We start from the raw sequence: 12,709 nt of genomic DNA, 5'->3' as shown, positions 1-12,709 counted from the left end.
GCAATCCGTCACACAGCCACCCAAAGCGGGGGACCCAGGACCCCCTTTGGAGGGCGGGGTCGCGACCCGGCCTTCTTGACGGACAGCCTCCTCGTGCGCTGGGCAGGCCCCCTCGCGCAACGACCACGCCCCCACTTCCGGCCGGACAGCGGTCACGTGCCTTGAGACCCCGCCTCACAGACGCGGCTTTTCCCCAATCTATCTCTTACTGAGCGGGCAGTGCCTTCCCTTCGCTTCCCTTCCGCCGGAAGTGGGGCGACTTTCCCTTTCCGGCTACGGGTCCCGGAGCGGAGCGGGAGGCCGGACCCGGGGAGCGGAGCGACGGCGGCGGCGGTGGGGTCGGCCATGGCGGAGCTGGTGCAGGGGCAGAACGCTCCAGTGGGCATGAAGGCTGAGGGCTTCGTGGATGCCCTGCACCGGGTCCGGCAGGTACGGGCGCGGGAGGCCCGGGCTGGGGGCGGGAGACCGCCTCGCCGACGCCTAGGGTGGGCGCCTGGGACGCGTGAGGCCCGGGCGGTTCCCTCAGGCGCCCCAGGCCCGGAGGAAACCTTAGTCGAAAGCTCCTGGCGTTTGCTCGCCCGGTTGCACCCACAGGTCTGCCAGCCGGGGTTCAAATCCCAGCAGCTCCTGGTGGGCACTCGGCTTTAGACCCCGGGCATCCATCTCACGCCCTAGACGTAGCTCCTGCAGCCGTGGAAAACTTCATCTTCCCCTTGCTGCTGCATTTCAAGCGGATTGGAGGAAATTCGAGAACATTTTATGCTTAAGAGGGTTATTTTATTTATATATTTATTTTTTGCAGAAAGGAGAGAGGAGGTGTTAAGTGGGTGGTCCCCAAGAGTTTCTTCTGCCGATTAACCCTCCTCTACTGGGAAAAGTGTGGGATGGACTCGCTCCGAGCGTGAAACTTTACCATCTGGCAATATCGTGCGTTTTGTCAGTGAAACTGGTCATTTAGAGGACTTGAGCTTCCCAGGAGAATGAGTGTGGGACCTCTCTAGCTTCTGGCATAGTGCCTAGAACAGAATTGTCCTTGTATCTTGCATGAAACTTAGTGACAAGTTACCCTGACGCTCAAACTTCCCTCTGTTCAGTGATGTTTATCTTCTCTGACTTTGTAAGCTCGCTGGTTCTTTGAAAGCTGGGCTGTAACTCATGACGGGTTGATTCCTAGCAGAATGCCACAGGGCTCGTTCTTAGGAAGTCCTCACCTGTGCATGTAAAAATAGGGCCTTTTTAGCACCTCCTAGTAGTCCTGCGAGGGAACCCTACCAGTCTCACATAGTGTTTGCATAGTACTCATGGTTCTGTAGACATTATCTTGGAGCCTAACACTTCCCAAACGTTGGGCTCACCCAAAATCTTCTCTAGGCAACCAGTACAGTAGCAAGCATCCGTCTGTCTTCTTTAGAGTTACTCACCAGTTACAATGGATGAACATTCCACCCACCTCTCCGGCCACCACTTTGCTCACTGGCACTTTCTAGTGTTTTCTTCTGCCAGACAGGGTCCTGAACCCTGTTTTGTACTAGTTGGTAATATCTGCTGGATTTCCCTCTATGCCAGAGTGTTGGTTTTCTGTGACCCCTACCAATTAATCACTGCTTTAGAAAGTTCAGGTCTTTTGCTGTGGCCCTGTAGTTGAACATAAGAATGATTTTTTTTTTCTTTGAGGCGGTTTCTCTGTTTAGCCCTGGCTGTCCTGGAACTTCCTCTGTAGACAGGCTGGCCTCGAACTCAGAGATCTGCCTGTCTCTGCCTCCAAAGTGGTAAAATGAATTTTTAAGCATTGCTAAGACTCTGCATCCCTTAACTTGCTCAAAGGGATGCCTTCTGGTAAGTGCTGCCTTAGTGTGGAGCGCTGGTGAGGGAAAATGATCAGCACTGTTCTTACTTCTGAAGTACACCAATATCTGGAGCCCAATGCCGTGCATGAGCTGCTTCTGAGTAACAACAGCTGGAAGGCCGTGCAACCTTTGAATATTTGAAAGGGATTTTAAAAAGAGAGAGAGCCTGGTATAGTAGTGCATGCCTTTAATGCCAACACTCAGAGGCAGAGGCAGGTGGATCTCTGAGTTCAAGGCCAACCAACCTGGTTTACAGAGCTAGTTTAAGACTGCCAGAGCTATATGAGATCCTGTCTCCCTCCCTCTCCACACACACATACACACAAAATAGGGGTTGGTGCTAATTTGGGGGTTATTTTAGTAGATTACATTGGATAAAGCTGGAACATTAGAAATCTGCATTGTAGAACTCTACTCTTGGAGAGGACCTGGATTGTATTCCCAGCACCCACACAGCGGCTAACAAATTGGTAGCTCCAGTTCCAGGGGATCTGATGCCCTCTTCTGGTACTGCACACAGGTTGTGCACACACATGTATGCATGCAGGCAAAACACCTACACACATAAAGTAAAATTATCTTTTAAAATATCTACATTATATGCTTATGATAAAGCTTAGCAAGGGAGATTCTGTTTGAGTATCTGGATAGTCAGGGTTCCGTGTCTCTATTGCCAAGATGAGATGCCTCCCTCAGCCCAGTAAGTGGAAATAAGATTTTGTTTTGTCCTGTTTGTACTGAGACTTGAACCAGGGATATGATAAGCCTTTCAACATACAATGAAAAAATGTTGAGGTCTCATTAAGATGCCCAGGTTGGCTTTGCACTCAGGCTTCTGCCTCAGCCACGCACATAGCTGGGATCACAGGTGTGCCTCCTAAACTATATTTCATTTTTTTCTTTGTTTTGTTTAGCTTATTTATTTTTATTTTATGTTCATTGGTGTTTCGTCATGGGTGTTGGGTTCCCTGGAACTGGAGTTACAGACAGTTGTGAGCTGCCATGTGGATGCTGGGATTTGAACCCAGGTCCTCTGGGTGAGCACTCAGTCCTCTTAACCGCTGAGCCATCTCTCCATGTTTCATATTTTAATAAGCATAGAGCTTTCTCCCTTCTTGATTGATCTCATAAGTATCAATAACAGTAAGGCCTTTAGTTTTTCGGAATAATGAGTTGTCTTGTGTTCAATTAACGTAACAAACTCTAGTAATAGGAACTGACCCTGCTGGAATTCAGTCTGTTAAACCTGTTGCTTAGCTCTGTCATTTAAGCTGCTGAGCTTCTTTCCTGGTGTCTTGAAGTATCTTTATATGGGTGTCTCCATGCTCATAACACCCGTAGATGTTGCTGTTAGTGTGCTTCAATTCAAAGGGACTCTCTAAAGATACATATACAATTTACAAATATTTTCAGAATGGGGGTCCAGTGGATTATTGTGTGTTATGAAGGGCAGTGGGAAAGGATTTGATCTGAACTACTGATAAAGTCTAAGACAACTAGATATTCGTAGAGCGTCGTGACTAGTTCTTCAAGTCATTGACTGCTTAGCAAATTCAATCGTTTCTTCAGCTAGTTTAGAGATGCTAGGGGTGTGACTCAGAGCCAAAAGCCGTCTTCCAGAGTCATATCCTGCCCTGTGCCCTGGCATTGGTTAAAAATGTTCCCTGACTGGAGATATAGCTTAGTTGGTAGAATGGTTGCCTGGTGGGCGTGTTGTATATACTGGGTTCAGTCCCCAGTGCCATATAAACTAAGCATGGTGACACATCATTATCCCAGCACTTGACAGATGGAGGCAGGATGATTAGGAAGCTCAAGGTTGAAGACGGTAACCTGTTAATAGGGTCATATGCCGTCACGGTGTGCAAACTACCAATAGCCTCCTACTAGCTTTCCTGAAGATAGGTTCATTTGCCGAAGTCAGTGTTCTTTAGGGCTTTTAAGTTCCTGTTTGTTGTGGAGGTGATTTTGTTGAGGCAGGATTTTACTGTGGCGTTCAAAATAGCCTCATGCTTAGTTTCCTAAAAAGCTGGAATTATGGAATTAGACACCATCAAGGGCCTATGATATGCATTACCCAGCTTCATAGTTAGTGTATGTACTCAAACAAAGTGCAGTATAGATAGGTCTTCAAGAAGATGGGCGCCATCCTTGCACCCAAATAAAAGTGATCAAACCATTATAAAATCGAGAAGGTTAGCAAAATAGCTTAATGGATTAAAGGATTTGCCACCAAACCCAAGGACTTGAGTCTATTTCAGGACCCATGTGGCACAAAGAGAGAAGTAACTTCCATAAAACCTATGACCTTCACATGGGCCCCATGGCACATGTGCAACCACACAAATAAATGTAATTTTAAGTCAATAGAAGATAATCTTTTAGGAAGTTTGTAGGCCTGGAAATCTAATCATTTCTGGCATCTTTGTGGGGGAAATATTGATTAGTGTGTGTCCTCAGAAGTTCAGCCGCCTTGTGGTGCTGCCATTCCTACTTTTGAGACTGAGAGTAGACTGCTTGGGCTAAGTGTCCTTTTCCCTGGGCTCATATGAAGCTTCAGTACAACAGTGTTGGCAGAAGCTGCAGATTTCCTTTAAGAGAACAGAGTGTGTCTGCTAGTAGCAAAAGCTCCATTCCCTGGCTATTGGATGCACCTTGACAGCTCATGCCTTTGCTCGTTTAATATGTGAGTCTGGTTCCTGGCTCACTTGAGCTGCTGAGTGCTGAACAGAATGAAATTGTGTTTTGCTGAAATCAGTGCCTTGTGTCTGTATACTCCTTTCATCTTTCCCAGATGCTTGGGGGAATCCCTGACCTGCTCCTGAGACTTTGCTCTGGTGGGGCAGTGCTGAACCCTTGTTGAGCCAATAAAAGTTTCGCTTGGTGGCTGCCCTGTGTTAGTGCAGCAGTTCTAACCTGTGAGTCTTGACTCCTTTGAGGGTCGCATATCAGGTAGTATCTACATTACGGTTCATAATAGTAGCAAGGCTACACTTAGGACGTAGCAACAAAATAATTTTATGATTGAGCATTGTATGGCAAACTCATTAGGAAGGTTGAGAACCACTGTACTCGTAGAAGTTGAAAACTTACTTGGTATTGAAAAGTAGATGGTAAGATAACTGCGTTCCGTAGTACACAATACACTTTTCTCACTTCCAGTGGAATTTACACAAATAACAAGGAGTGTTTGAAATTATCTTTAGGTTTGATAGCCCACTTATGTTACCAAATTTTGCTGTTTTCTGAAGTCCCAGCTATGTAGCAAATACCATGACCACAGCTCTCCAGCTAGTGCCTCGTGGGCTAGAGAAGACCCCTAGAAACCCACAGCTGTGTCTTGTCTCACCCATGCTGCAATACTTAGAAGCTAGTGCGGTTTCACATTCAGATCTAGGCATCTAGCTTGTCCAGCAAAACTGACTGCTTTCAATGTCTGGCACAGAAGTCTTGCCGCCTTGATGCTGTGTTACACTGCCTGTAGAGGTTCCTGGCTGACAGTTTTTCTCCCATCCTTTTCCAAACTGAGAGCCCATCAAGAAACCCAGGTATCTTATAAGTAGCTGCTGGCCCTTGGCTGTCATGTTTGAGCTCCACACTGTTACTAGGACTTTGATGGACAAGAACTTGTGGGGCAGGTACATTGATTACATGCCACCTCCGTGCTGCAGGACTTCCTCTGCATCTCTGCAGTAATTCCTACCAACCAGAGTAGAGAGGGTTGGTACTTTATGGAAACAAATCAATTATGTGGATCAGACTCTAGAAAATGTTGCGCTAGGTAAATCTCAGCAGCCCCTTCACATCCATGAACATGCAGAGCTCCATCCAGCTGCTGCTAGAAAAAATGGCCATGTTTAGTGTGGTCTCTTTGCGTTCTACCATATTATAATAGGTGTTTGTTCACACTCTTCTGCCTTGCTTTTCTTTATTTTTTGAGACAGGGTCTCTGTATGTAGCTCTGACTGTCCTGAAATCTGTGTAGACCAGGCTCGCCTTGTAATCAGAGCTCTGCCTGCCTCTACCTCCCAAGTGCTAGGATTAAAGTTGTATACCATACCCCACTGCCTTCTTAATTCTGTTTCACCTGTGGATCATCCCAATTGAAAAGAACAATTTTGTAATTTTTTTTTTTTTTTTGGTTTTTCGAGACAGGGTTTCTCTGTGGCTTTGGAGCCTGTCCTGGAACTAGCTCTGTATACCAGGCTGGTCTCGAACGTAGAGTCTCATGTGGCCCAGGCAAGTTCACAGTCACTAAATGTAGCCTTCAAACTCTTCCTCCTTTTTGGAGAAAGGCTGCTTTTTTTTGAGACAGGGTTTCTCTGTAGCTTTGAACCTGTCCTAGAACTAGCTCTTGTAGACCAGACTGGCCTCGAACTCACAGAGATCCACCTGCCTCTGCCTCCCGAGTGTTGGGATTAAAGGCGTGTGCCACCACCGCCCTCCTCAAACTCTTGATCCTTGGTCCAGCTCACAAGTAATGGAGCTAAGATGTGCATTACCACAGTCAGCTGCATTTGGAGTCTTACAAGATCCTGGGAAGAACAGCCAGTCTGTTCTGCAGGCACACATTGCAGTAGGACTGTGAGAATAGGTAGTAGCAAGTCACCATAATATGAAGAGCTGAGGAGTTGCCATGTCCAAGGCCCCTTTCCGGGGCTGGGCCAGTGGGAAGATAAATTCACACACACTTGATAAAAACACACCACGTTTTCCTGTGGTGTAAGATACAGGGCAGGCGCTAGGATTCTCATCTCATGTTTGAAAATAAACCAAAGGAGATAGAACAGTTTTTTCTCAAAAAAAGTATTGAGGTCTTGGAAGATAGCCCAGATGGTAAAATACCTCGCCACACACTCATGAGGACCTGAGTTCAGATCCCTAGGTACAGTGGTTTGTAACTAATCCCTAATCTACCTGGGGCAGTAGAGGCAGGAGAAACTCACTGGTCTTGTACACACCTTAGCTCCATCACTAAGCTAGCGAGGTAGACGAAGAGTCAAGAGTGAGGGCTACATTTAGTGACTGTTAACTGGCCTGGGCTGCATGAGACTCTGCTCTAAAAGAGCCCGCCTAGCTGAATTGATGAATTCCAGGTTCAGTGAGAGACCCTATCTTAAAAAAAAATGGGGCGGATGACTGAGGAAGACATCCAGTGCCAGCTTCTGGCCTCACACAGGCACATGCACACAAGTAACGAATACTTTTTATGGTGTGGCTCTTGGGGCTGGCTCCTAATTTTAAGCAGGATTTGATTCTTCTGTCTAGTTCCTTGGATCATTTTTCCCCTCAGTGAGGTGACTGCAGCTCTCTGACCTGGAGCAGATGCAGAGGAAGAACGCCAAGGGGCATGCCATCCTCAGCCCCACTTGTCAGCCCAGTGTCTCAACATGATCCTCTCAAGTGGACTTCTCCATGCCTGCTTTGCCTTCCGCAGGTGTTTATTAAACACGTGCCCAGCATCAGGCAAGGTCTACTTTAACTCTGGCAGAATATGGACCCTTTTGAGACTCCTGACAGCAGAACTCCGCAGAAATATTTTATAGAGCACCCAGTTAGCCGATGCTCCAGGGGACCACAATGGCTGGGCAGGCCTGTTCCTGCAGAGCACCCCTAGGAGGCAGTTTAACCACCTCACTGAGCTTGTGCTGCTGTGAGTTCCTGAAGTGCTGCAGATGTAGGAGAGTTTCAGCCTGCCCCTGTGGATGCAGTGAATGGTTAGGAAGAGCTGGGAGCTGACATCTCATGTCAGAATTCTTTTGCTTAATGTGTAGGGGCCAGACCAGAGTTCTTACATGGCAGCTCATTTGATGGTCTTAAGGTCCCCCAGTGGGTGGTAGTGATCTGACTCTGATCTTGCTCTGGAAGTGGACCGTCCCACTAAGCAACAAGGAGACTTTGACAAGGTCTTTTTGTTTCCTCTTGGGTGATATCTCACTGGTCAGCCAGTGTCTCAGCTTTCACAGTACCTAGGTTACAAGCATATGCTATCATGCCTGGCTTATTTAACTCTTATTTAAGCGTCAGGTTTTCATCTGTGAAGTGTGGAAATTTTTGATGTCATTAATTTTCTTAAAAATAGTTGATACTGGGCTGGAGAAATGGCTCAGAGGTTAAGAGCACTGCTGTTCTTCTAGAGGACAAGTTCAATTCCCAGCAACCACATGGTGGCTTGCAACCATCCATAATGAGATCTGGTGCCCTCTTCTGCCCTGCAGGTATATATGCAGACAGAACACTGTGTACATAATAAATAAATAAATCCTTAAAAAAATAGTTGATATTGAAGAGATGGGAAATGTTCCTGAATAGGGGTTCCTAGGCATAAAAACATTGTGTCCTTTAGGTTTGGCTTGAACTCCATCTAGGCTTGGTAAATGTTGTATGCAGGTTCTGTTTCCAAGCCACACCCTAGCCCAGTGTTGATTTAGGATCTCTGTGCTATAGGCTCTGACTTTTCTTTGTTGCTGTTAACACTTCCACAAAAGGTTCAAGTGGCCATTTCTGGTTCCTAGTACTGTGTCCCAGGCTGTTCTGAGTACTTTGTATTTGTCACATTGTTATCCCCAGGTAACCCACTCACAGTAAGTTCTTCAGAAGGTCCCTGAAGATCTTATAATGGAATGAAGTGCTGCAGACATCCTCAATGTGTAGGGAATCTGATTCTGATGTGTCAACGTTTCTCTGTGATGTACTTGGGCATGGAATGCAGGACCAGGACTTGGCCCTGTGGTTTGTGGCTCTAGATCCTGGCATTGGTTCTATGGTCCTGGCCACAGTCTCCTGCTGGTAGAGGGAGCAGAATATGCCAGTCCAGGCTCGTATTCCCCCAGGCATGGTTACTAAGGCTGTTGAAGACCACACAGGTCATGGGAAACACATATTGTGTGGGCCACTGCCTAGCATTTAGCTGTTCTGCCTGTCTATAAGGGTGAATTGGTGGACTCTAGTTTCCTGATTGGGTTTGCAAGATGAGCCTTCATGGTGTTGAGCCTGTCATCTCAATCTTGAGTGTACCGTGAATAGCAAGTGCCAGTGTCCTAGTAACAGTAATATACTGTGACTCCTTCATGTCTTCTGCAGTGTTGGTGAAGTCTCAGTACATTGCTTACTATTTTTATTTTGTTTTATTTTGGGGTTTAGGGTCTCGCTGTGTGTTGCTGGAATTCTTTCCAGGGGAGCAATGTCTGCCCCTTCTCCTAAGGTCCCAACAACAAACTGCATAGTTACACCATGGAACCAATGAATTTATCAGACTTCACAGAGCATAAGTGAGGATTCTTCCCCTAAGCAGGTCATACCTGAAAAGCAACTATCCAGCAGTAGTGAGCCCCCCCCCCCATAGATGCGGTCCCTGGCCCATTGTATAGTCTGACCTTTCCCCGAGACTGCAGTTCCGGCAGTGTTATATACAGAGGGAGGTGTTGGGAAGTGGATGGATACTGAGAGTCTTATGGCTCTCCAGCCCTCCATAATGAAGTGTAAACAGTCAAGGAGCCTAGGTGGGATAATCCTTTTGCATTGAACTCCCCAATGACAGAACACTAACCCAAGCTGGCCTCTAATCTGAAGTCTTCCTGCCTCTGTATCCCAGGTGCTGAGATTATAGGTTCATGACAACCACATTCGATTTAAAATATTTTTGTTTGTTTTGAGACAGTGTCTCATGCTGCATTCCAGGCTGACCTGGAACTTGTGGCAGTCCTTCTGCTTCAGCTGCCCGAGTGCCAGCACTATAGTCATGAGCTACCTTGTGTGATTCCAGTTTAAAATATTTTTTTTTCGAGACAGGGTTTTTCTGTGGCTTTGGAGCCTGTCCTGGAACTAGCACATGTGTGTTGTATACATACATATTCTGGTTTTGTTTCTTAAGACAGGGTTTCTCTGTATAGTTCTAACTGTCCTGGAACTCACTCTCTAGACCAGGCTGGCCTTGAACTCAGAGATCCACCTGACTTTACTTCCCACGTGCCACTACCACCCAGCAGCATTCATATTCTTGTTGCATGTGTGGATACATTCTGCAAGTATGCTTTAAGGCCAGAGGTTGACATCTGTGTCTTCCTCTTCCTCAGTTGCTTTCCATTTAATTAACTGAGAAAGTCTCTCACTGAAACCAAGCTCACAGAGCTAGTGTAGGCAGCTTGTCCCAGCGACTCTTGCCTCTGCCACCTAAGTGGACGAGATTGCAGGTGGGCCACCATGCTTGTCTGGCTTTTTTATGTGGATATGGGGGGGATCCAAACTCAACTCCCCAGGCTTCCGTGTGAAGCACTGTACCCATTGAGCCCATTGAGGCCTTGAAATAATAAAAGGGAAGACTTTGCTATGCATATGAGAGAACTAAGAACAGTGTGTGTGTATTTTCTTGAAGGCATGGGTCCTGCACCTCCCAGAACAGCCCAAGAAAACGAATCTTGCCACCTTACTCAGGGTCATGCATACTGGATGGACTCTGTGAGACTGTATTCGAATGTGTGTTCTTGCAGAAGCTAGATGGGAGAGGGCTGTTGGGTGTTCTGCTCTGTCACTGCAAATCCTGCCTCTCAATGAACCTTCAGCTAGTAAACCCCAGCAATCTTTTTGTCTCTTCTCCCTTCAACATTAGAGTTGCAGGCATTCGTGGCTATACCCAACTTTTTACATAACGGCTGGGGATTTAAAGCCTGGTCCTCATGCCTACAAAGCTGAGCACTCTTACCTGCTGAACCATCTTCAGCCGCAAAGCCAGGATTCCTGACCGATTCCTGGTACTATGCTGCTTTTTTACTTGTCCATCACTGTTTAAAATATAGCCCTTGTCCCTCCAAAGAGAAAAATTACTTAATAGAATTTCACCAGCAGAGTCCCCTTTAGGTCAGGGCTGGAGGTAAGGACTAGAGGACTGCATTTTGTGGACTATCCCGTTTCCTGTGACTTCAGCCTGCACAGTTTGAATAGAGGGCTGCCTGTACCTCACTTTTCTAGAGCAGATTTCTGAGCAGCTGCCACATAGACAGTCAGCTAGGATGGCGTGCATACCTTGAATGCTGTACTGGAGGTTGCCTAGTAGCTAGGAACCTTGCTGAAGAGTCAGGGAAGTTTAAATGCTGTTTTCTGCTACTTCTGAGGTGGGTGGCATTAGACAGATCACTCAGCTTTTCTGTAAGTGTATAAAAATAATGCCAATCCCTAGAGCAGTGGTTCTCAACCTGTGGGTTGCAACCCCCTTGGGGAGGACCGACTCTTTCCCGTGGGTCACCTATGGCCATCTGAAAGCACAGATTCTTACATTCTGATTCACAATAATAGCACAATTACAGTTATAAAGTAACAATGAAAATAATTTTATGGATGAGGTTACCATAATATGAGGAACTGTGTTAAAGGGAAACATTAGGAAAGTTGAGAAGCACTGCCCTAGAGAATGGTTGGATGGAATAAATAAAAAAATGTTCAGACTGTTTCTTGTTGTTTTATTATATACCTAAACCATTTCTTGAAACCGGGTTGCATTGGTTTTTGGTTTTGTTTTCTTTCTGGTTTTTTAAGACAGGGTTTCTCTGTGTAGCTAGCTGTTCTTGAACTTGCTCTGTAGACCAGCCTGGCCTCAGATTTGTAGAAAATCTGCCTTGCCTGCCTCTGCCTCCCAAGTACTGAGATTAAAGTTTTGTGTCACCCAGGTCACATTTGTATGATAAAGAAAAACATTGTTTCTTTATGCTGTAACAAAAAAGTGTACAGTATAAGTGATATACTGTAACAAACATTTGTATCACCAGGATTCAAATTTAGACTGCTTTAAAACTATAGTATGTAGCCAGTGGCAGAGATTTCTGTCCTGTCCACCTGATTATACCCAGCATTTGCTTCCCAAACTACTACCCAGAGGCTTATATTAATTATAAATGCTTGGCCAATGGCTCACACTTATTACTGGCTAGCTCTTACATTTAAATTAACCCATTTCTATTATTTTATGCTTCTCCATGTGACCCATGGCTTGCGGTCCTTTCACATCTCGCACTTTAGGTGGCTCACAGCATCTGTGCTTACTGTCCTTCATCTCCATCTTCAGTTTGATTATTTATGCAGCCTGACCTTATTCTGTCTTGCCATTGGCCAAACAGCTTTTTAACCAACCAGTGACAGCAACACATATTCAAAGCATACAGGACATCCTACAACATTTTCCCCTTTCTAATCAAAAAGGAATGTTTTAACTTTAACATAGTAAAATTACATATGACAAAACACTTTACAAGTAAGAATTATAGTTACAATATCTAGTCTATTTGTATTTGACAAAATCAGAAAATACTTGATTATCTATCTTGGTGAATCTAAAGTTTCATATCTAATTTATCTTTTATCATAACTAAGGAAAACCATAACCATCTAGTCTTCAGTTACATTAAAGATCCCAGAAGAATATAATACCTGAACAAATAGGGAGTGCCTTCCAAGAACCTTCCCAAATTCTAGAAATGGCAGAGACATCTGGCTACCTGGATAGTCACCGAGAGTTCTTCTGTAAAGTTGGGGCATTCATCTTTAGCCTACAGGCCTAGACTATCTGGCAGACTTTTTAGCGGAGCAGGAAGTTTGAAGAACTATGCCACGTATATTGGCAAAGTTCATCAGTAGCTTTCCTCTGTGTTTGGAAGAATGTCTGGCAGTTTCTTCTGTGAAGCAGAAACCTGAAGGAGTACCCCATCTTGTTTTGGCAAAGTTTAGTGGTCACTTTCTTGTGGGTCCTGCATGTCCAGTTTATACAGCATACTGTCAAGCAGTCCAGGCAAGAGCAGTTTCTTAGCCCGGCGGTGGTGGCACACGCCTTTAATCCCAGCACTCGGGAGGCAGAGGCAGGTGGATCTCTGAGT

General features: G+C 45.7%; 1 protein-coding gene across 5 annotated transcripts in view; it reads left to right on the top strand.

Annotated features, from left to right (window-relative positions):
• Nucleotides 1-268: 268 nt before the first annotated feature.
• The window catches only part of Fubp3 (far upstream element binding protein 3), a 52,770-nt gene continuing 40,329 nt past the window's right edge, over nt 269-12,709 (top strand). For all 5 annotated transcript variants that reach the window (XM_026778511.1, XM_013346050.2, XM_013346049.2 and 2 more), the window contains exon 1: nt 269-429. In XM_026778511.1, coding sequence (XP_026634312.1) covers nt 346-429 — 84 coding nt within the window. In that variant the 5' untranslated portion in view covers nt 269-345. The remainder of the gene's footprint in view (nt 430-12,709) is intronic.

Source organism: Microtus ochrogaster, chromosome 4 (genome assembly GCF_000317375.1).
Source record: "Microtus ochrogaster isolate Prairie Vole_2 chromosome 4, MicOch1.0, whole genome shotgun sequence".
In the NCBI taxonomy this organism is placed as follows: domain Eukaryota; kingdom Metazoa; phylum Chordata; class Mammalia; order Rodentia; family Cricetidae; genus Microtus; species Microtus ochrogaster.
The sequence above is the reverse complement of the archived record's forward strand: the minus strand, read 5'-3'. Positions and strand labels throughout refer to the sequence as shown.